Source organism: Neoarius graeffei, chromosome 20 (assembly GCF_027579695.1).
Source record: "Neoarius graeffei isolate fNeoGra1 chromosome 20, fNeoGra1.pri, whole genome shotgun sequence".
Lineage (NCBI taxonomy): Eukaryota > Metazoa > Chordata > Actinopteri > Siluriformes > Ariidae > Neoarius > Neoarius graeffei.
Genome location: NC_083588.1, coordinates 15,211,209 through 15,235,831, shown reverse-complemented (window position 1 = coordinate 15,235,831; position 24,623 = coordinate 15,211,209). Strand labels below are relative to the sequence as shown.

At 39.9% G+C, this 24,623-nt stretch overlaps 1 protein-coding gene across 3 annotated transcripts in view; it reads left to right on the top strand.

The window, feature by feature from the left end:
- Positions 1 to 11,372: 11,372 nt before the first annotated feature.
- suz12a (SUZ12 polycomb repressive complex 2 subunit a) overlaps positions 11,373 to 24,623 on the top strand; it is a 125,730-nt gene continuing 112,479 nt past the window's right edge. For all 3 annotated transcript variants that reach the window (XR_009650830.1, XR_009650831.1, XM_060901307.1), the window contains exon 1: positions 11,373 to 11,714. Coding sequence is in view for 1 of the 3 variants with exons in the window: in XM_060901307.1 (XP_060757290.1) it covers positions 11,561 to 11,714 (154 nt within the window). In the remaining 2 variants the exon portion in view is untranslated. The remainder of the gene's footprint in view (positions 11,715 to 24,623) is intronic.

Here is a 24,623-nt window from a genome sequence, read left to right as displayed (position 1 = left end):
TGCAATACTCCTTTTGCATGGAGAAATCACTGCTGTCGCAACCGAGCCTCCCTTAAGATGGTGTCTAAGAGGAAGTCAACGACTTTCATTATTATTACTATTATTATTAATAATAATTGAACAGTGGAAAAATACAAACTCTCAGGGAGGATATGGATTTAAATTAAAGATTAGGGGATTCATGTCAGGGGAAAAAAATATATACAATAATAAAGTGCAGGTAAATTACATTTTTAAATTAGGCAATTAAATGAACACACAACGCAGCAGAGACACAAAAAGGAAAAGGATTCATAAGTTACAATAACAAATACCGAGCAATGTTTATTCTTGTCTTTCCTTGCAATTTTTCAGTCTATTTTTTCGAGAGACAAGAAAAACATTTTAAAGTCATTAATAAATCCAGGGAAGGAGGGCTTACAGTTTCTCCATTTTGCACAGTGAATATGATATTTACCCCTTAATAAAATTAATAATGTCTGAGACAGAAGAGGGCAAATTATCCACGTAGAAAATAATGATATAATTCAAAGGATGGAACATCATTAATTTTAAGTGATGCCCAGTTTTCTATATCTGACCAAAAACAATGAGATACAGGACATAAATAAAACAAATGCTCCAGTGTTTCATCGTCATTATTGCAGAAGAAACACTGATCCACCTCAAAATTAAATCTTTTTTTAAGAAGCTCTGCCACAGGATAAATCTTATTCATGATTTTGAAATGCTTCCTTTAACTTTAGGCAAAATAGGCCATTAAATAAATTTTGAAGATGCTTTGTTTAAAGTGCCCGGAGTTACCAAATTAGAACCCTGCCAGGTTATCTCATCTCATATCATATCATCTCTAGCCGCTTTATCCTGTTCTACAGGGTCGCAGGCAAGCTGGAGCCTATCCCAGCTGACTACGGGCGAAAGGCGGGGTACACCCTGGACAAGTCGCCAGGTCATCACAGGGCTGACACATAGACACAGACAACCATTCACACATCTTCACACCTACGGTCAATTTAGAGTCACCAGTTAACCTAACCTGCATGTCTTTGGACTGTGGGGGAAACCGGAGCACCCGGAGGAAACCCACACGGACAAGATGCAAACTCCACACAGAAAGGCCCTCGCCGGCCACGGGGCTCGAACCCGGACCTTCTTGCTGTGAGGCAACAGCGCTAACCACTACACCACCGTGCCACCCACCTGCCAAGTTATCCCTCTGCAATAATCATGAAACATGACTTCCGGTGTAGCGACTAATGGAGTAGGACGCGTTTCTCCGAGCTCCTGCAGCAACCTTTAAAAAACCCTATTTTAGGTACACCTTTTGTATCTTTTTTCGGTGTATGTGTTCTCCACCACCATAATTTGAATTTAACGCTGGTTTTTTTTTGCCGATCTAAATGCCTCCAAAGCCTAAAGTACCTGTGCAGCCACCGCGGCCTGCTTCGCACGTTACATCCCCGCCTCGTAGTGATTCTTCTTCTGGTCTGGTTGAAGCCGCAGGCGGCGCTGCTTTCCACGACTTTAAGGCCGAGCTGCTCTCGTCACTCCGTGTTGAGATGTCGGCTATTTTTAAAACTGAGCTTCAGGCTGCCTTGACCGAAAACTTGTCAAATATCAAGGCTGAGCTACAGGCAGTGAAGACTGAATTATCCAGTAGCATTACAAACATCCAGTCCGATGTGTGCACTCTGAAGACTACCGTAGGTGAAATGGAGACATCGCTGTCCTCCTGCGCCGACGACATTACTACCTTACAGGCTAAAGTGGAGCATCTGACAACTGAACTGACGAGATTGGACAATAAATGCGAGGATTTGGAGGCGAGATCGCGGCGCAACAACATACGGCTAGTGGGCATTCCCGAAGACTTTTCCACCTCCTTTACTGCTACAGCTGTTTCCTCTCTGCTCAAGGAGGCCTTTAACCTCGCGAAGGAGCCTCTCGTGGACCGCGCTCATCGTACTCTCCAGCCGAAACCGAAGCCCGGAGAGCGCCCGCGCCCCATAATCGCTCGTCTGCACTACCATACAGACTGTGTGGACATACTGCGCCGAGCCAGGGCTCAGCAACGGATCAAGATTGGAGACATGAGTTTTTCTGTCTTCCCCGACCACACTCCGAGGACGGCCCGTGCCCGAGCCTCCTTTAATGAGGTCCGACGCCAGCTCCGCGAAATACCGGGGATTCGCTTTGGTTTGCTGTACCCGGCGCGCCTCCGGGTCACTCATAACGGTGCAGAGAAGGAGTTTAAATCACCAGAAGAGGCCAGTGCATTCATCAGATCGCTCAGTAGTGAGAGAACCGAGAAATGATATACAACCTTGAGGAAGCAGAGTCAGTTAATATTGACAGTTATTACTTTATTTCATTTGTTTCCTCTTTATTATTCTCATATACGCACAATGTGTGGTTTTCAGTTTTTCACTTGGACTTGATTGGTTGTACCGATCTGTCAAATGTTGCTAGGACTGCAGGAGCTCAATCCGAAGCTCGATAGTCATGCTCAAAGCCGCAAGTTTTCGTTTTGGGGATCTGACTCCTTGTGGAGTTAGCACTGGGTTCTCCATCGTTTGGGGATGGGGTCGTTGTAAGTGCAATGGGGCGGGGTGGGGGGTTCAATTTGTAAGTGTGGTGTTTTTTTTTTTTTTTTTTTGTGGGTTTTTTTTTATTTTTTTATTTTTTTGCGTTTTTCCCCTCTTTTCCTTCCTTCCCTGGGGGTCCGTTTTCAGTCTATTTCTATCTCTAGGAACTTAACATATGTCCACCAACGCTCGTACTCCTGATATTCCACATATTGGGTCCTCTGTGAGATTTTTGAGCTGGAATATTAAAGGCATGGGGAGTCCAATTAAGAGATCAAGGATATTTGCTCATTTGAAACGTCTTAAAGCTGACCTAGTGTTTCTGCAGGAAACCCACATGCGCGTCAAAGATCAGGTCAGACTTAAATGTTCCTGGGTTTCTGAGGTGTTTCACTCTAATTTCAACTCTAAAGCCAGGGGGGTTGCTATTTTAATTGGTAAGTCAATCCAGTTTTCAGCTTCTAAGGTGATATCAGACAAAAACGGCAGATACTTAATTGTTACAGGCACGCTATTCCATACTCCCGTTTTATTAGTTAACATATATGCCCCCAATTTTGATGATCCACACTTTATGAATAAACTTTTTGAATGTCTTCCCTCATTGAACAACAGCCTTCTTATAATTGGAGGGGACATGAACTGTGTAATTGATCCCAACCTAGACCGCTCTAACCCACAAACTCTGATCCCTTCTTTAATGTCAAGGTCACTTTCAGATTTTATGTCTAAGAACAGTTGCATTGATCCTTGGAGATTTTATAACCCTTGTACCAAGGAATATTCATTTTTCTCTCAGATGCATCAGTCTTTCTCTCGGATTGATTATTATTTTATTGATGCCAAACTAATTCCCAAAGTACTGTCTGTCAATTACCACCCGATTGTTATTTCTGACCATGCTCCTCTTTCTTTAGATATTCAGTTTTCTTCACAACCCCGTTACTCAACACCTTGGAGGTTCAATACATTACTTCTCTCAGATGATAAGTTCACAGAATTTATTGCAACTAAAATTGATGATTATATCTCTATAAATCAGAATGATATGGAACCTGTTTCTTGTTCATTGCTGTGGGAATCATTAAAAGCATACTTGCGGGGACAAATTATTTCCTACTCTGCCCACTTGAATAAGTCCCGTAAAACCAAATTGCAAGAACTCTCTATTAATATCGCCAAATTGGACCAACAACTCGCTACTTGCCCCTCTCCCAGTTTACTTAAACAACGTGTTGATTTACAGACTGAATTTGATCTCATTACCACTAGTGATGCAGAGCGACTTCTCTTACGATCACGCTCCACATATTATGAACATGGCGACAAGGCAAGTCGGCTCCTGGCTCATCAACTACGTCGCCAGGCAGCCTCACGTATGATCCCTCAGATAAAAGATTCATCTGGCTCATTGCATAAGGATCCCATTACCATTAATTTTGTTTTTCACTCATTTTACTCCTCTTTATATACATCTGAATCTTCACCTGACACCACTGAAGTGAATTCATTCCTGGATAGCCTCAATTTTCCTGTGTTAAGCTTAGATGCTGCTAAAAAACTTGACTCCCCATTAACGGTAGAAGAAATCACTCTCGCTGTGAGTAGCATGCAAAATAACAAAGCTCCTGGCCCTGATGGATTCCCAGTTGAATTTTTTAAGAGATTTCAGGAAAAACTGCTCCCTTTACTGCATGCTGTTTATAAAGAATCACTGGAACATGGCACTCTCCCTCCCACTTTAAGGCAAGCCTCCATAAGTCTCCTCTTAAAAAAAGATAAGGATCCAAATCTCTGCAGCTCATACAGACCTCTCTCATTAATAAATGTAGATGCTAAGATCCTTGCTAAAGCTTTGGCCTGTCGCCTGGAAAACATTGTACCAACTATTGTCTCACATGAGCAAACTGGATTTGTTAAGGGGCGGCAGTTATTTTTTAATGTCCGCACACTCCTAAATATTATTTATTCTAAAACTACCACAACAACACCCGAAGCAGTAATCTCGGTTGATGCAGAAAAAGCTTTCGACAGGGTTGAATGGGACTATTTATTTACTGTACTAAAGAAATTTGGACTGGGAAATGGGTTCATTTCATGGATACGTCTCCTTTATACATCTCCACAAGCAAGCATCTCCACTAATGGCATCCAATCCAGTTTTTTTACTCTAACCCGTGGTACCAGACAGGGGTGTCCCCTATCTCCTCTATTGTTCGCACTAGCTATAGAGCCCTTGTCAATCTTTCTGAGGTCCTCCTCAACTTTTAGAGGGATCTCACGATTGGGCACAGAATTTAAGTTGTCACTTTATGCTGATGATTTATTGTTATATGTCTCAGATCCTGTCCTTTCCATTCCCACAATTTTATCTGCTTTCCAGAGATTTGGATCATTCTCAGGCTATAAAGTGAATATCTCTAAAAGTGAATGCTATCCTATTAATGCTTCAGCATCACAGCTTACACAGTCAGATATCCCTTTTAAGATGAATCTGTCTGGCTTTAGGTATCTTGGGATCAGCGTTACTAGAACGTTAAAGTCACTTTTTTCTGCTAATTTTTTACCTTTAATGTCTAAAATTAAATCTGACTTCCAAAGATGGAGAAGCTTGCCTCTCTCGTTAATTGGAAGAATTCATGCAGTTAAAATGAACATCTTGCCCAAATTTCTATTTTTGTTCCATTGTCTCCCACTTTTCCTGCCAAAGCAGTTTTTTAAAACAATTGATCAAACTATTTCTGATTTCTTATGGTGTGGAAAGGCTCCCAGGATCCGTAAATCCATACTTCAGAGATGTAAATTCAATGGTGGATTGACACTTCCGAATTTCCAACTGTATTATTGGGCGGCACATATTCATAAAATTTCATTTTGGTTCAAATCTACCAATCTGCCATGGTGCAACTTGGAGGCACAGTCATGTGTTTCATCCTCCTTACCTGCTTTACTTACCTCTTCTATTCCATCTAACCCCTCTGGCTTTACAAATAATCAAGTGGTTCTCTCCACACTTAAAATTTGGTATCAATTTAGGAAGCACTTCAAATTTAAGTCAGCGTCTACATTAGCTCCTTTACTGAAGAATAATTTATTTCAACCTCCGTTTACAGATTCAACCTTTCTTGCATGGCATAATAAAGGCCTGAAATGTTTTAAAGACCTTTACAAGGATGGTATTTTTCGCAGCTTTATAGATCTCTCAAAAGAATTTCATCTCCCACCTTCTCATCTCTTTCGATACTTTCAAATTAGACACTGCGCTAAAGCTTTGTTTCCAGTTTTTCCTTCCTTACCGCCTACTCTACACTGGGAGGTGTTTTTAAACCGCGATCCACTTCAAAAATCATTTATTTCTAAAGTTTATAACGAACTTCTTTCTTTTGATTGCTCACCAGTTACTAAAGTTAAGACTGCCTGGGAAGATGAACTGGATCTAAACTTGGAGGATGACTGGTGGGACACTGCTCTTAAGAAAATTCACACAAGCTCATCCTGTGCTCGTCTCACACTTATACAGTTTAAAGTACTGTTTAGAGTCCATTTTTCCAAAGCTCGATTGTCTCAAATCTATCCCAGTATTGCTGACAAATGCGACAAATGTCATGCCTCATCCTGCAATTTAACCCATATGTTCTACTCTTGTCCGCTACTCTCTTGCTTCTGGTTGAATTATTTTGATACCATGTCTAAAATACTATCAGTGACCATAAAAGTCTCCCCCCATGTTGCTATATTCGGGCTCCCAGAGGACCATAACCGGTTTACCTCTCATCAATTGGATATTTTAGCTTTTACTTCCTTACTGGCAAGACGCCACCTTCTACTCCACTGGAAGTCGACTAAAGCTCCCTCGAGTCGTCAGTGGCTCAGTGACGTCATGTCTTTTCTAAAGTTGGAAAAGATCAGATATTCAGTGAACGGTAACTCTGCTAAATTTTATAACAAGTGGCTTCCCTTTCTTACATTCTTCCACTCTCTCCAGTCTCTGCCCCCTAACTGACGGACCCTCTCGTTCCCTTTTTTTTTTTTTTTTTTTTTTTCCCCCCTTTTGGTTTTATTTGTACTGTGTAGCTTTAATATTTTAATTATTTCATAATAGAATCTCGTTATCAATTTTTATTTATTTTTTTTTTTTTGAATTGTGTAATGTTCTTGTTTGTATGAAAAAAAAATCCTAATAAAAATATTAAAAAAAAAAAAAAATAATCATGAAACATTTTGGATTTCAAAACATTACTAATGAACTTATTACATTTTTTTTTTAATCAGTCAGATTATATTCTCCAATCAATAGATTTGGTAGTACTGTTAAAGGATTATTGTAGACTAAATAATTATGAATCAACTGGCTCAAAGGTAAAGGAATCACATTACATATTTTGTTATATTCTCTTTGAGTACAATTTAAGTTATATTTTTCTACAAAGTCTGTGTAACTTAAAATGATACCATCGCAATCCATTAAATCAGTTACAAATATAATGCCTCTTTCAAACGAATTACTTTTGAAGACTGATTTCCTGTTTATTGTGATTACTCTGTTGTTCCATAAAATTGACCTATGAGGAGAAAAATTGTGGGTAAATATTTTCCAAAAATGAAGAATCTGTTTATGAAAATTAGACAACTTTAAAGGGATCAAAATCACATTTCAAAATAAAATCCGGAAGTCAACGACTTTTTTTTTCCCCCCAAAACATTCAAAATACAAACAGAGCACCATATATATACAGATCCAAAAACATCAAAGTAGTAAAACACACACATGGAGTCTGTACCACATACTTAACATACACTCATTTTTTTCCCAAGTGTTTTTCAAGGGTTTGCTTAAACTGTTTTTGAGAGTTTTTATTTAGTGGTGTTTGGTGAAATAATTTCCCTTAAATTTAAAATAACAGGAAAATAAGAAACAATCAAAAAGTAATGTTTCAAAGCTGTTTATTAATTCTTCGTACTGCACAAACTAGCCCCATCCTTTTGGCTACGAGCGGAGCCAGCTGGTAGATCAGACTTTTGCCATAGCCGGTCGGCAAAACAGCGAAAACGTCCTTCTTGAAAAGGAATGAGTGGAGAGCCTCTTCCTGCTCATGTTTCAATGAAAACTCCAAGTCTAATTCTTCTAAAACTGATTCCAAAGCGGAGTCAAACGCGCGCTGTTCACTAGCCCGTAGCCATCTTTCCTGCTGTGCTTTCTCCAGCGTCGCGCAGCTTTGTCGTCACTCCTGCAAAAGCCCGCCCAAAGAATCCAAACAAAAACCTTGCGTTTATTGGTGGGACATGGCGATTCATTTCCGCCAGTTCGTTCATGTCGGTCAGTTCAGCAAAGAAATTCGTTCGTTCAGTTCGTTCACTCGTTCATTTTGATGACGTCACACCAAAGCGGCACAACAATGGCTGTCGTCCTTAGTTTAGTTCATCTTGAGTGAACGAGAGGCGGCAGAGGTGCCATCCATAATAGATTTTCATACATTACAATGTGCTTGAGAAAAAGATGGAAGAAAAACATTATCCTAGCATTATCTGAAAAAGACTACATAAACAAAGCTCTGAAAGTTAATTAAATGTAGATGAGAATAAAGCTGTTTTTATATTTATTATATTTATTTTAGTAGAGCCATGGTCTGCCGGCTATGCAGTTGTTCTCTCAAACCCATTAAGCAAAAAAAAAAAAATTGCTTATTTAACAGCAACACTCATTTCAGAGAATAAACAACTTTACAAGTCATCGTATTCAGCGAACAGCAGGCAGGCTGGCTGCTGGCTGTTCGTTCGTTCACGAACTGCTGAGCTCGTTCGCTGTGAACTGAAATGTATTGCTGAGTGAGAGCTCTAAATTGTAAACTAAAGACCTGGCATGTGTCAACGCTCTGATAATAGGGCTCAGATAGCCCTTAAAGAAGTAAAGTGGCGCTGCTCTGCACAGATCAAAATGCAAGTTGGACGCCCTTCTGCTACTGAACAGATCCTGCTGATTCGCCAACGACCGAGATTCAGCGACCGCCCTGCTGCCGGCGAGCAGAGACTGCTGATTCGCGAACGACCGAGAACGAGAGGCAGCGCGAACTAGTTCTAGTCGTTCACTTCGAAGACTCGTTCAAAAAGAACGGTTCGTTCGTGAACGACACACCACTACTTGCGTTGTGTTTGGCGGGCACGATTTGATGCCCGGGGTGTTTTTGTTTATATGGTGCAAGGCTAGACCCACTCGCACGGCAAAAATATTTTGGCCGCTAGGCGGGTGGGTCTAGTTTACTAGGCTAACATTTACCAGTTTCAAATTTAAATTTCGGGCAGCACGGTGGTGTAGTGGTTAGCACTGTCGCCTCACAGCAAGAAGGTCCGGGTTCGATCCCCGTGGCCGGCGAGGGCCTTTCTGTGCGGAGTTTGCATGTTGTCCGCGTGGGTTTCCTCCGGGTGCTCCAGTTTCCCCCAAAGACATGCAGGTTAGGTTAACTGGTGACTCTAAATTGACCGTAGGTGTGAATGTGAGTGTGAATGGTTGTCTATGTGTCAGCCCTGTGATGACCTGGCGACTTGTCCAGGGTGTACCCCGCCTTTCGCCCGTAGTCAGCTGGGATAGGCTCCAGCTTCCCTGCGACCCTGTAGAAGGATAAAGTGGCTAGAGATAATGAGATGAGATGAAATTTAAATTTCTTCTTAAGAAATTCTTTGGTTGGGTAAATTCTATTCAAAATTTTGAACTGTATTTCTTTCGCTTTGAAGGGGATTAGAAAGGAGAGATATTTAGTTCTAATCTTTTTAATTTCTACTGTTTCAAAATCTTTTAATATGTCAGAATTAGGAAAGCAATTATTTTGTAAGGAACGTCTTAAAAATTTGTTATTGCACTTTTTATTACAAAATTCGACACCTTCAATCCAAAGTTGTCTCAGTCCAGGAGAGATGTCAGAGTACGGAAGTCAACCACTTGATAAACAGTATTGGAACAAACAACGAGTTCTTAAAACCGGAAATGCCTGGCAAACCTCTCTATCAAACGTGCCCAAGTTCCTTACGATTGGTTATGGTGATGGGCTCGAGACCAAACACCTACTCGCTCCCTCTACAGGCTCACTTGATACATAGTGTATGAAATGGTGACCTCTGCGCCCTATGTAGTGCACTATATAGGTAAATAGGAGCGGATATCGATGTCCAGTTTGCTCGCGCGGCGTCAGGACGCCTGTTTATTTGTGAGCGAAATGTTTTGCATGAATAATTTATATTTATGTTTTAAGAAAGTAAGAAAAGCCCGGCGGATTTTAAATATCGTGCTTCCAGAAACAGTGTTATTTTAAACAGCCTCCAGAGGTTCACTGGAGCAAAAAGACACCAGAGAATTTAAGAAAGCTCACACGGTGTTTGTTGTGCGCGCGATTTCTGTTCCGTTATACACAAAAACTCTTCCACTGTATCGGGTCTTTTTTTTTAACTTCCCCCGAATCGATCCGGGTTGCTATGGAGACGAACGCGCACTGTTTCGTCCGCCGGCGGAAACACGATCACTACTAGAGCCCTGCTTGCTGCCTTTTGTCCAGTGGAGTTGGGTTAGATTCTGTCTCAGTCTTGCCCTGTATCCAAAATCACTTACTCGTTCACTACTCACTATATAGAGGACTCATTGATAAAATGAAAAAAGGCTTTCGGACGCTTATCCGTCGCGCTAGTATTTACGTCATAACTGTCGCACAATTATAACGTGCAAGATCAGGCGGGTTTTCAAAATAATAAATACATGCGTGTATGTATTGATCACAAAAAAAAAAACATATTATATTGAGCGTATTTCCAAAATTAATAAATACAAAGTACGTGCATCTTTCAGTTCTTTTAAATCCAGGCTTTAATTTGATATCTTTCAGCGCGACCGCAATGCATGATGGGATAAAAATATATATTGTTTGGCGAGTGACTATCGGTTGTACGCTCCTTTTCGTGATGCATTGTGGGATACTTTGAGTGCGCTCAAAAGGGAGTAAATAATCCTCACAATCTTTCAGTTCTTTTAAATCCAGGCTGAATGATTTCTTCTTTGCTGCTGCATTTTATTCAATCAAATTCGAGACTTTTAATTTGATATCTTTCAGCGCGACCGCAATGCATGATGGGAGATATATAGCTTTTTTTTTTTTTTAAACTTTTTAACTTTATTTATTAAACAAAGGAAAATATACAAACTCTCAGGAAGGATATGGATTAAAATTAAAGATTAGGGGATACATGTAAGAGAAAAAAACAAACAAGGTGCATGCAAGTTACATTTTAAATTAGGCAATTATGCTTGGCTCGTGACGATCGGTTGTACACTGCTTTTCGTGATGCATTGTGGGAAATAATCCTCACAATTTTTCAGTTCTTTTAAATCAAGGCTGAATGATTTCTTCTTTGCTGCTGCATTTTATTCAATCAAATTCGAGACTTTTAATTTGATATCTTTCAGCGCGACCGCAATGCATGATGGGAGATATATAGCTTTTTTTTTTAAATACTTTTTAACTTTTATTTATTAAACAAAGGAGAATATACAAACTCTCAGGAAGGATATGGATTAAAATTAAAGATTAGGGGATACATGTAAGAGGAAAAAAAACAAACAAGGTGCATGCAAGTTACATTTTAAATTAGGCAATTATGCTTGGTTCGTGACGATCGGTTGTACACTGCTTTTCGTGATGCATTGTGGGAAATAATCCTCACAATCTTTCAGTTCTTTTAAATCAAGGCTGAATGATTGCTGCTGCATTTTATTCAATCAAATTCGTGACTTTTAATTTGATATCTTTCAGCGCGACCGCAATGCATGATGGGATATATATTGCTTGGTTAGTGACTATCGGTTGTACGCTACTTTTCGTGATGCATCGTTTCGGATAGCACTACAAAATGGCGCCTTCACTATATAGTGCACTACATAGTGAGTAGGGCGCGATTTCGGACACAGGGTTCGGTGTTTTCGAAGGGGGCGGATTATGGCACCGCACAAGCCCGGCTCGGATCCCTACAGATCCGCAAAAACACACGCGCATCCGGTACACGCCAGCGGCCTGGCCATGAGTGCTGCCAAGAGACCCAAAATGGAGCAGCTCCAAGCCGACCACGAGCTCTTCCTGCAGGCTTTCGAGAGTGAGTCTCCCGCGCTCTCTTCTATCTACAACTAAACAGGCGAAACAATTCAACTCTGTTGACCTGAGCTAATTAGCCGGTGGCTAACAATACTGTTCGTTTAGCCTTGTTAAAATCCATTTCTTTCCTCTTTTAGCACTTAGACCCGTCATTCCGCTCACCTGTGCGCCAAAAACATTCTCAGCTTTCGTGATTGAAAATAGCTGCTTAATATTCCTGCGAGTTACATTTTCACTCCAGAGTTGACTGTGGGTATGAGGCTAACGCTGGGGACAAGCTAGCAGAAAGTTAGCCGGAAATGTCTGTCTGTCTGTGTCTGTTCCAATAAAGCGCTTTTCCGAGGCGGTGCCGGGAAGCAGCGGAGCAGTCCGACCCGGAATAAATCCACCGACCAGCTCAGCGGGCACGTGCAGTAAAAAGACACGGCACGTGCGCTCGACCTGTTCCTCTTAATGTAGTGGTTTTGAGTTCGCTTCGCTTCGCTTCACTTCCTCCCGCTCGGCCCAGCGGAACCCGAGCACAGCACGGACTCGACCTGTTCAGGCCGGAGTAGCGCAAATATTCCTCTCCTGCTTTGCAGCGCTGTAAAAGGCTCGGAGCAGAAACTTCCCCTGAACGCTGTGGCTTCAGGAGCGTCGGGTTGGACTTCACCAGCACAGTGCTGTAACGCAGTTTTCCAGTGAAGATTAAAACTCGCCCAGGCCTTTCACCTGGAAACCAACATCTAGTCTTAATGGACCATTTATTAGTTTTTCGAAGTAAAAGTTAGCGAAAGTGGACCCTCGTTCTGGGTTGTAGTAATTTAGTTTGTAAATGAGTCTTACTCCTGATGATGGCTGCCATTGAGTACTGAAGTAAAATCCTGGTGAACTGTGGTAGTATTATGAAGTAATACTAAAGGCATATTTACCAATATGGTACTATAATTAAGCCGGAGTAGATGGTGTCATCATTAGCATGAAGCACTACAGTAAAACCAAACCTGGCCGTACTGTACCAGAGTAGTATCTTTACCATGAAGCACTACAGTAAAACCAAACCTGGCCGTACTGTACCAGAGTAGTATCTTTACCATGAAGTACTCCAGTAACACCAAACTTGGCCGTACTGTACCACAGTAGTATCTTTACCATGAAGTACTACAGTAACACCAAACCTGGCCGTATTGTACCATCGTACTATCTTTACCATGAAGTACTCCAGTAACACCAAACCTGGCCGTACTGTACCATCGTACTATCTTTACCATGAAGTACTCCAGTAACACCAAACTTGGCCGTACTGTACCAGAGTAGTATCTTTACCATGAAGTACTACAGTAAAACTAAACTTGGATGTACTGTACCATAGTTAAACCATAGTATTATGAAGTACTCCAATAACACCAAACTTGGCCGTACTGTACCATCGTACTATCTTTACCATGAAGTACTCCAGTAACACCAAACCTGGCCGTACTGTACCAGAGTAGTATCTTTACCATGAAGCACTACAGTAAAACCAAACCTGGCCGTACTGTACCAGAGTAGTATCTTTACCATGAAGTACTCCAGTAACACCAAACTTGGCCGTACTGTACCACAGTAGTATCTTTACCATGAAGTACTACAGTAACACCAAACCTGGCCGTATTGTACCATCGTACTATCTTTACCATGAAGTACTCCAGTAACACCAAACCTGGCCGTACTGTACCATCGTACTATCTTTACCATGAAGTACTCCAGTAACACCAAACTTGGCCGTACTGTACCAGAGTAGTATCTTTACCATGAAGTACTACAGTAAAACTAAACTTGGATGTACTGTACCATAGTTAAACCATAGTATTATGAAGTACTCCAATAACACCAAACTTGGCCGTACTGTACCATCGTACTATCTTTACCATGAAGTACTCCAGTAACACCAAACCTGGCCGTACTGTACCAGAGTAGTATCTTTACCATGAAGTACTACAGTAAAACTAAACTTGGATGTACTGTACCATAGTTAAACCATAGTATTATGAAATACTCCAATAACACAAAACTTGGCTATACTGTACCATAGTTAAACCATAGTATTATGAAGTACTCCAATAACACCAAACTTGGCCGTACTGTACCATCGTACTATCTTTACCATGAAGTACTCCAGTAACACCAAACCTGGCCGTACTGTACCAGAGTAGTATCTTTACCATGAAGTACTACAGTAAAACTAAACTTGGATGTACTGTACCATAGTTAAACCATAGTATTATGAAGTACTCCAATAACACAAAACTTGGCTATACTGTACCATAGTTAAACCATAGTATTATGAAATACTCCAATAACACAAAACTTGGCTATACTGTACCATCATACTATCTTTACCATGAAGTACTACAGTAAAACCAAGCTTGGCCGTACTGTACCATAGTTAAACCGTAATAGTATTATGAAGTACTCAGATAACACCAAAATTGACCATACTGTACCATAGTACTATTATTAACATGAAGCACTACAGTAAAACCAAACTTGGCTATACTGTACCATGGTTAAACCATAATAGTATTATGAAGTACTACAGTAAAACCCAACTTGGCCGTACTGTACCAGAGTAGTATCTTTACCATGAAGTACTACAGTAAAACTAAACTTGGACGTACTGTACCATAGTTAAACCATAGTATTATGAAGTACTCCAATAAAACCAAACTTTGCCATACTGTACCATCGTACTATCTTTACCATGAAGTACTCCAGTAACACCAAACTTGGCTATACTGTACCATAGTTAAACCATAGTATTATGAAATACTCCAATAACACAAAACTTGGCTATACTGTACCATCATACTATCTTTACCATGAAGTACTACAGTAAAACCAAGCTTGGCCGTACTGTACCATAGTTAAACCATAATAGTATTATGAAGTACTCAACACCAAAATTGACCATACTGTACCATAGTACTATTATTAACATGAAGCACTACAGTAAAACCAAACTTGGCCATACTGTACCATGGTTAAACCATAATAGTATTATGAAGTACTACAGTAAAACCAAGCTTGGCCGTACTGTACCATAGTTAAACCGTAATAGTATTATGAAGTACTCAAATAACACCAAAATTGACCATACTGTACCATAGTACTATTATTAACATTAAGCACTACAGTAAAACCAAACTTAGCTATACTGTACCATGGTTAAACCATAATAGTATTATGAAGTACTACAGTAAAACCCAACTTGGCCGTACTGTACCAGAGTAGTATCTTTACCATGAAGTACTCCAGTAACACCAAACTTGGCCGTACTGTACCATAGTTAAACCATAGTATTATGAAATACTCCAATAACACCAAACTTGGCCGTACTGTACCAGAGTAGTATCTTTACCATGAAGTACTACAGTAACACCAAACTCAGCCATACTGTACCATAGTTAAACCATAGTATTATGAAATACTCCAATAACACCAAACTTTGCCATACTGTACCATCATACTATCTTTACCATGAAGTACTCCAGTAACACCAAACTTGGCCGTACTGTACCATAGTTAAACCATAGTATTATGAAGTACTCCAATAACACCAAACTTGGCCATACTGTACCATCGTACTATCTTTACCATGAAGTACTCCAGTAACACCAAACTTGGCCGTACTGTACCATAGTTAAACCATAGTATTATGAAATACTCCAATAACTGGCCGTACTGTACCAGAGTAGTATCTTTACCATGAAGTACTACAGTAAAACCAAACTCAGCCATACTGTACCATGGTTAAACCATAAAAGTATTAAGTACTACAGTACAACCCAATTTGGCCATACTGTACCATAGTTAAACCATAGTATTATGAAGTACTCCAATAACACAAAACGTGGCTATACTGTACCATCGTGCTATCTTTAGCACGAAGTACTACAGTAAAACCAAGCTTGGCCATACTGTACCATAGTTAAACCATAATAGTATTATGAAGTACTCAAATAACACCAAAATTGACCATACTGTACCATAGTACTATTATTAACATGAAGCATTACAGTAAAACCAAACTTGGCCATACTGTGCCATGGTTAAACCATAATAGTATTATGAAGTACTACAGTAAAACCCAACTTGGCCATACTGTACCATAGTTAAACCATAGTATTATGAAGTACTCCAGTAACACCAAACCTGGCCATACTGTACCATAGTAGTATCTTTACCATGAAGTACTACAGTAAAACCAGACTGTCGTACTGTAGTACTATTATTAACATGAAGCACTACAGTAAAACTACAATTGGCCATACTGTGCCAGAGTATGTTTACCATGAAGCACTATAGTAAAACCAAATCTGGCCATAGTTAAACCATAATATTATGAAATACTCCAGTAACACCAAAATTGGCTATACTGTACCATAGTAGTATGTTTACCAAGAAGTACTACAGTAAAACCAAACTTGGCAATACTGTACAATACTAGTTGATTTACCATGAAGTATTACAGTAAAACCAAATTTGGCCATACTGTACAATACTAGTTCATTTACCATGAAGTACTACAGTAAATCCAAACTTGGGCATACTGTACCATAGTTAAACCGTAATAGTATTATGAAGTGCTACAGAAAACCAAACTTGGCCATACTGTATCATAGTTAAACCCTAATAGTATTATGAAGTACTACAGTAAAACCAAACTTGGCCATACTGTACAATACTAGTTCATTTACCATGAAGTACTACAGTAAAACCAAACTTGGCCATACTATATCATAGTTAAACCCTAATAGTATTATGAAGTACTACAGTAAAACCAAACTTGGCCATACTGTACAATGCTAGTTCATTTACCATGAAGTACTACAGTAAAACCAAACTTGGCCATACTGTACCATAGTAGAGTATCTTTACCATGAAGTGTTACAGTAAAACCAAACTTGGCCAAACTGTACCATAGTAGAGTATCTTTACCATGAAGTACTACAGTAAAACCAAACTTGGCCATACTGTACCATAGTAGTATCTTTACCATGAAGTACTACAGTAAAACCAGACTGTCATACTGTACTGTAGTACTATTATTAACATGAAGCACTACAGTAAAACTACAATTGGCCATACTGTGCCAGAGTATGTTTACCATGAAGCACTATAGTAAAACCAAATCTGGCCATAGTTAAACCATAATATTATGAAATACTCCAGTAACACCAAAATTGGCTATACTGTACCATAGTAGTATGTTTACCAAGAAGTACTACAGTAAAACCAAACTTGGCAATACTGTACAATACTAGTTCATTTACCATGAAGTATTACAGTAAAACCAAACTTGGCCATACTGTACAATACTAGTTCATTTACCATGAAGTACTACAGTAAATCCAAACTTGGCCATACTGTACCATAGTTAAACCCTAATAGTATTATGAAGTACTACAGTAAAACCAAACTTGGCCATACTATATCATAGTTAAACCCTAATAGTATTATGAAGTACTACAGTAAAACCAAACTTGGCCATACTGTACAATGCTAGTTCATTTACCATGAAGTACTACAGTAAAACCAAACTTGGCCATACTGTACCATAGTAGAGTATCTTTACCATGAAGTGTTACAGTAAAACCAAACTTGGCCAAACTGTACCATAGGAGAGTATCTTTACCATGAAGTACTACAGTAAAACCAAACTTGGCCATACTGTACCATAGTTAAATCTTAATAGTATTGTTTACCTTGGTGTACCGTGAAGTATTTAAGCAATACTTACCAATGTGGTACTGTAATATACCATAGTAGTACTATGTTACTAAGAGGTACTCTAGTAAACACACAGTTAACCATATTATGCTATAGTAAAAGCATAGTATTATGTTTCACCTGGAGTTTTGTCGTAAAATTATAGTTAAACATCATAGACCATAGTTAAACCATAGTATTATGGTTACCACGGAGTCCTGAAGTAAAATCATAGTTAAGCATAGTTAAACCACTGGCAGTATTACAGTTACCAAGAAGCACTACAGTGAAAAGAATCTAAACCATGCTATACCACAGGTAAACCATAGTAGAAGTATATATATACCATGAAGTACCGTAGTAAAACAGTAGGTACGTGTGGTTACATGTTACACCACCATGGGTTTCTTTACACCACCATGGGTCCAAAATATGACCGAATTAGTCATCATGCACTCTAAAAGAAAATGGTACTGATGTTCCTTTTTTTTTAATGATAATCACCTCAGCTTTCATCATTATTCACACTGCTCCTTGTATTTAAAGCTAAAATTTTGGCGATGGGGCATTTGTCCTATTTTTGGAAGATTGCGAATTTGAATCCTGACGATGCCACAGTCATCCATGGCCAGGAGTCCAAGAGAGCAAAACTGGCCATGCCCTGTGGGAGGGATACCATAACTCTATGCTCTGTCAATCAAAGCGACACTAGCCAATTGCAGGCATCCGTGAGCTTATGTATGCAGAAGAGGGTAGCTGGCATTTTACAATACGAGTGCGTGGCCAAATTAGGGAGAAAATGTCGAAATTATCCATGTATTTCACTGTCGTAAAGGATTGGATGGCAGGATAGGTCAGATCAATTCGATGATCAACCCTGACGCATGCTCAGTATCAGCTTGTGCATTCCTAGATAACAATGATGCGATGTAACTACATACATGCGGAATGCAATTGTGCGGTCAGGAAATTTTCAGTTCAGTAGTAATTCAGAGGCAAAGGACTGTTGGATAGACCAGAAGCAAGGAACCAATTCGCAGCATGCCTAGTTTTAATTTATAAATCATGAGCTGAAGCAGTTTGGCCATTATTAAAAAATGTCCTGTTTCTGGTTCACCGGCCGGGTGAGTGCCGTTTGTACGGTTGAAATTTTTTTTTAACACCGGTTTTTCAACATTTTTTTCGGGTTCGTAAATCTAAAATCGAACTCGACATTTACGCATTCCCAGGGCTTTCCACTAAGGCTCATACTAGCCAGCCATGACAAATAAGTAGCCAGCCGGGGGGGTGTAAACACAAAAACTCCTGTGCTCGCAGTTCCCAGGATTAAATGTATTTTCCACCCACCATTTATTTATTCACTTTACTCAAATACAAAGTAAAATGGCAGTAAATCTTCTTTCTTTTCTTGCGTATAGAATCATGAGGCGTTCCTGGCTTGTAAATCTCTTATTTTCGGTGCATGACACATTCACGCAGCTGAGCATGCTATGAATTAACGACAACGGTCTGCAGTGGCGGCTACACAATTACACACTCAGTGAACATTTCTCCATTTGTGTATGAAAATACACTCCAACCACTCAGTTTGGTTTCATTTACAACCAACGGTGTCTTTTGGTGCCAGCACGTAATTGAACGAGAGAAGACTGGTTTACTGGAGACAAAATAAGTGTTATCTCTGCTTCTGTTCCCTCCGACGGCCCCGACACACTACTGCCTCCGCCGAGTGCGCGCGCACACACACCGCATGTCGGGGCCGCGGATGAGTTACTCTCCCTTGATCAACAAAGTTGGCGGGGAATTTGTGGTTATTATCAGTACAAACAGCGCGAATCACAACTTAAATGAGGTTCAGTTTGACCTTATTGTCAGTCCGTTAGATAAACCATTTAATTTTAGTTGGCTGTATGGCCGGCAGCCGGCGCTTGTGGAAAGCCCTGCATTCCGCGCAGAATATAGAACTGAATCAGCTCTGCGCATGCGCCGTGCGGCACAAAAGAATAGCGGCCACCATGAAGGAAGGAGAGCCGGAGTTTTCAAACATTTGCTTAAGTGTGAAATCGCAAAATGGTATTCTAGCAAACAACAAAATAGTAAAGATTCAGAAAAACAAATCATTCAGTGATCATTTTAATAGTGTAATTTCATCCGAACTAGGCCTAACGCTCGATTTAGAACTACAAAAAGTCCGTGTGTCGGACATTTTAAGTACCTTTGTAAAAGTTTTGCAAATGTTGCAGTCAGCATTTAAAATGCTAACTTAAAGTTTTTGTACAAGTTTCAGTTGATTTAACCGTCATATTTTATTAAATGTGTCTGCTTTTGTAATAAAAAAGTACTGAAAGAAAAAGCAAACACAGCATTGCGATTTCTTATCCATCCATATATATAAAAAAAAATCCCTCCCTCCCGACTGAAAATTTTTTTGCTCACCCGGTGGACAGGAAACGGATTTTTTTAAGGATGGCCTATGCATTTAACGGCATTTTTAAACTGACTTTACTCCCCCAAAAAGAATATGAACAGACAAAAAACAAATAGAAAGGAACAAATACAACATTAAATGCCAGTCCATGTACATGTGACTTACTTTTCACAATGAGAATGCCTAGGCGATCACCTTACATAACATTGCATTACATTTAGCGGTTATTGTTTATACAAAGCTACTGAAAAAAGGACAGATTCAGCAGCATACAAAATGTGGGGGCATACAGGGTATACAGGTTAATCAGGGTTAGTGTATATATATATATGAGTTTTTTTCTTTGTTGTTTTGTTTTAAACGGGGTAAAGCCTTTACAAAAAACAAACAACAAAGAAAAAAACTCTCATATACACTAACCCTGATTAACCTGTATACCCTGTATGCCCCCACATTTTGTATGCTGCTGAATCTGTCCTTTTTTCAGTAGCTTTGTATAAACAATAACCGCTAAATATAATGCAATGTTATGTAAGGTGATCGCCTAGGCATTCTCATTGTGAAAAGTAAGTCACATGTACATGGACTGGTATTTAATGTTGTATTTGTTCCTTTCTATTTGTTTTTTGTCTGTTCCTATTCTTTTTGGGGGAGTAAAGTCAGTTTAAAAATGCCGTTAAACGCATAGGCCTATAGGCCAAGTTTAATGACCTTGAGGTTATCAGAGGTCATATGTCGTTGTACAAATGAAAAATGAATTCAGCACCCAAACATTTAACAAACAAGGCCATTTGCTAAACTTCATGAATCATTTTAGTACATTTCATTCCTTAGAAAGCTGAGAAACTGGGTTCAGCTGAGACGTTTACAGGCCCAAAGTTCAATGACCTCTAGAGGTCAACAGAGGTCAGATAGAGCTCGGCATATTGCAGATTTGAATTCGGCACACCCAAATTGACAAAATAAGACTGTTTGCCGACTTTGTCTCAAAAATGCCTTTAACTCCTTAAATAAGCACTTTTTTGAATTTTGGTACCAGTCTGTCATGCGATGCTCATCAGTGTCTTTAGTTTGGAACATTTCAGGCATTTTGACTAATCAAAGCAGTACCGTTCTTTAAGAGCAGGGGCGTCTGAGACGACGAGAAGAATTTTTCGTGACGGCAGTGTCTCATGGACCCAAACTGACCAAGCTTCTCACTCTCTTTTTAACGTTTTGAATCCCTCCAGAACAAAATTTCCGAAGAGCAAAACTTTATTACCGGTGTTCTTTTTTTTTTTTCCAAGTCTTTTTTTCATTGTTCTATGGAACATTAATGCTTTGGAGTGAGAGAGAACTTTGTTTGGGTCAAAAAATGATTATGGCCTGAGTGTTGTTAGACTCTGCTACTTCATTTGTTCAGCGTGATCCCTGCCTTAGTGACGGTTGAGCACAAAATTTTAGAAACTTTAAGAAAATATAAACCACAAAAAAGGTTTTCCTGTTTTACATCATCTGAGAGTTCTTCAGTGAAAAACAAAATGCACCACTTTCTTGCTTTCAGTGCTTATCCCCCCCCCCCCCCCCCCCCCCCCGGGGGATATAGCCATCGCTCTGTCCATCTGTAAACGTTTTAGTTTCCAGATCCGAACTCAAAAACTATTAGGATTTTTTTTTTTTCACGAAACCTGAGGCCATCCTTAAAAAAAAATCCGTTTCCTGTCCACCGGGTGGGCAAAAAAAATTTCAGTCGGGAGGGAGGGATTTTTTTTTATTATATATGGATGGATAAGAAATCGCAATGCTGTGTTTGCTTTTTCTTTCAGTACTTTTTTTTGTTACAAAAGCAGACACATTTAATAAAATATGACAGTTAAATCAACTGAAACTTGTACAAAAACTTTAAGTTAGCATTTTAAATGCTGACTGCAACATTTGCAAAACTTTTACAAAGGTACTTAAAATGTCCGACACACGGACTTTTTGTAGTTCTAAATCGACCGTTAGGCCTAGTGCGGATGAAATTACACTATTAAAATGATCACTGAATGATTTGTTTTTCTGAATCTTTACTATTTTGTTGTTCGCTAGAATACCATTTTGCGATTTCACATTTAAGCAAATGTTTGAAAACTCTGGATCTCCTTCCTTCATGGTGGCTGCCATTTTTTTGTGTCGCACGGCGCATGCGCAGAGCTGATTCGACAGGGCTTTCCACAAGTGCCGGCCACACAATTAAGTCCAGCCGGCTACTTTAATGACTATTTTTGTAGCCCACAGGCTCTAAATATTAATTTTCGATTTTAATAAAATTAAATGTTTATCTAACGGACTGACAATAATGTCAAACTGAACCGTTGATCAAGGGAGAGTAACTCATCCGCGCCCCGACATGCGGTGTGCGCGCACACTCAGCGCATGCTCAGCTGCATGAATGTGTCATGCACCGAAAATAAGAGATTTACAAGCCAGGAACGCCTCATGATGCAATACGCAAGAAAAGAAAAGATTTACTGCCATTTTACTTTGTATTTGAGTAAAGTGAATAAATAAATGGTCTGTGGAAAAGACACTTAATCCTGGGAACTGCGTGCACAGGAGTTTTTGTGTTTACTCCCCCACCCCCCCCACCCCCGGCTGGCTACTTATTTGTCATGGCTGGCTAGTATGAGCTTTAGTGGAAAGACTTGGGAATGCGGAAATGTCAAGTTTGATTTTAGATTTACGAACCCGAAAAAAATGTCGAAAAACCGGCGTTTAAAAAAAATTTTCACCCGCACAAACGGCACTCACCCGACCGGTGGACCGGAAACAGAACACTTTTTAATAATGGCCTGACCGTTCTGTTCAGTGACGAGGAGTTGTGCCTTTTGACATTTTGGGATTTCTGTGATTATTTTTTCCGTATTTCCATGGCAACCAATTCAATTTAGGAAAATTTGGAGTGTGGGGGGGGGGGGGATACGTCGTCATCTGACGACTCTTGGTTTTTTTGTTGTTTTTTTATGTGATTGTGCTTAAGCTAGTACAGGGGTGGGCAATTATTTTTTCCATGGGGCCACATGAGAAACAGAAAATTTTGTGGAGGGCCGGACCATAAGGCTAAACTAAATTCTGCATAATATTAATTGTATTTCTTTATATAAAGCAATAAATATCATTGTTTTTACAAGCTGCTAAGACTGGTGAGAGTATGGAAAAAACGAGGTTGCCTTACAAAAAATGTCATTTATTCAATTAAATTTCCCAAAACAATGGTTAACAAAATGTGAACGTTTGTACCTTTTTTTTTCAGTCACATTCACCCCAAAACACAATAAAGACATCATAATATTGTCTTTCTACTCCAAATATCAAGCAAGATACATCATATTATAATAATGATGTCCACATTTGTAGTCTAATCACCTCATTTGGTGTTTTTTATTTGTTCAGTGAGAGAAATCTAGTCTCTGTTGGTCTTTAACGAGTGCATCAGAGTCAGGTTGAATGTCTGAGGTGGAGATGCGAAGCGCAGCTGACGGATGATCATCAGTCGATTCGGTGTAGGAATCAGATCTACAGATCGGCTCTGGCGCCTGCTGGTGACGTCACACGATGTGATTAGCTGGACCGTTTGAAGGATGACGTACAAGTTTGTGGTTGGTCTGGACAAATTACGGAAGTAGTTATCGCGGGATTAGGTTTCGTGGGATTTCATGTCATGTTCATGTCGCGCGCGTTGCGTTTTTGTTGAACACAACTTCAAAATAAAAGCAATGCATATTCAGTCCATGCATGAGGTAAAATTAGAAAATACGTTTATTTTGTAATTTCTAATTAACCTTACGCGGGCCGGTCAGAATGAACCAAAGGGCCGGCTGCGGCCCGCGGTGCCGGAAAATGCCCAGGTCTGAGCTAGTATCTCACTGGGCTGAGACAAATTGCGAACGTCATTCGCGAGAGAGTTTCAAAAGTGTCTCGAAACATTCGCAGGGCTTCTCAATTTCCTCGCATGAGTCGCAAAGTGTCGCTCCTTCGTCGCTGAAATTTTGAACATGTTCACAAAATTAGCGCGACGAAATTTCTCTCAAAATGGCCGCAAATGCGTCGCTGGTGTCGCAAAGCCGTCGCGAACCCTTCTCGTCAGTTTCCGTCAGGCTTCCTCCATTTCCCTGCCTGCCGAGGGAAAGCCGGGCTGCGACAGCCTGCGACTAGTTGGAGACGCAACAATTGCGGTAAAATATGTGAATATCGATTCAGTGCAATTCCAAGTTGTCACTAATTCGCATATTTTATCGCAATTGTTGCGTCTCCAAATAGTCGCAGGCTGTCGCAGCCCAGTGGGTTTAAGTACAACCGACGCCAATCTACTTGTGCATGCATTTGCCAAGCAGACGAGACAATGGTATAATGGGACCAACTGCGCTTCCATGGTGTCTGCAACTGTCCATGCTTGTGTCCACAAGGGAGCATAGCTGTGTCTGGGTTGTCAGGATTTAGTCACGACATTATATTTATTTTCAACTTTTTCCCAGTTTGTAGTTAAATTTGATGTGAAAAATGTCAAGGAAACAAGTTAATCACCTATCAAAATGTTTTACTAGTCTGTTTTTCTCTCTCTTGGAGTAAATAAGGCAGAAAAATGCAGCTTTTTATGGTCCAGCAAAGCACAGTACTCGGTTGTAAAAAGCACACCTCAATCCTGAAGTTTTTCCCGTTTTCAGAAAACCTAACGATGAAGTGCTGACACTAGGGGTGTTCACACGGCAACTTTTACTCCGGTGTAGCACC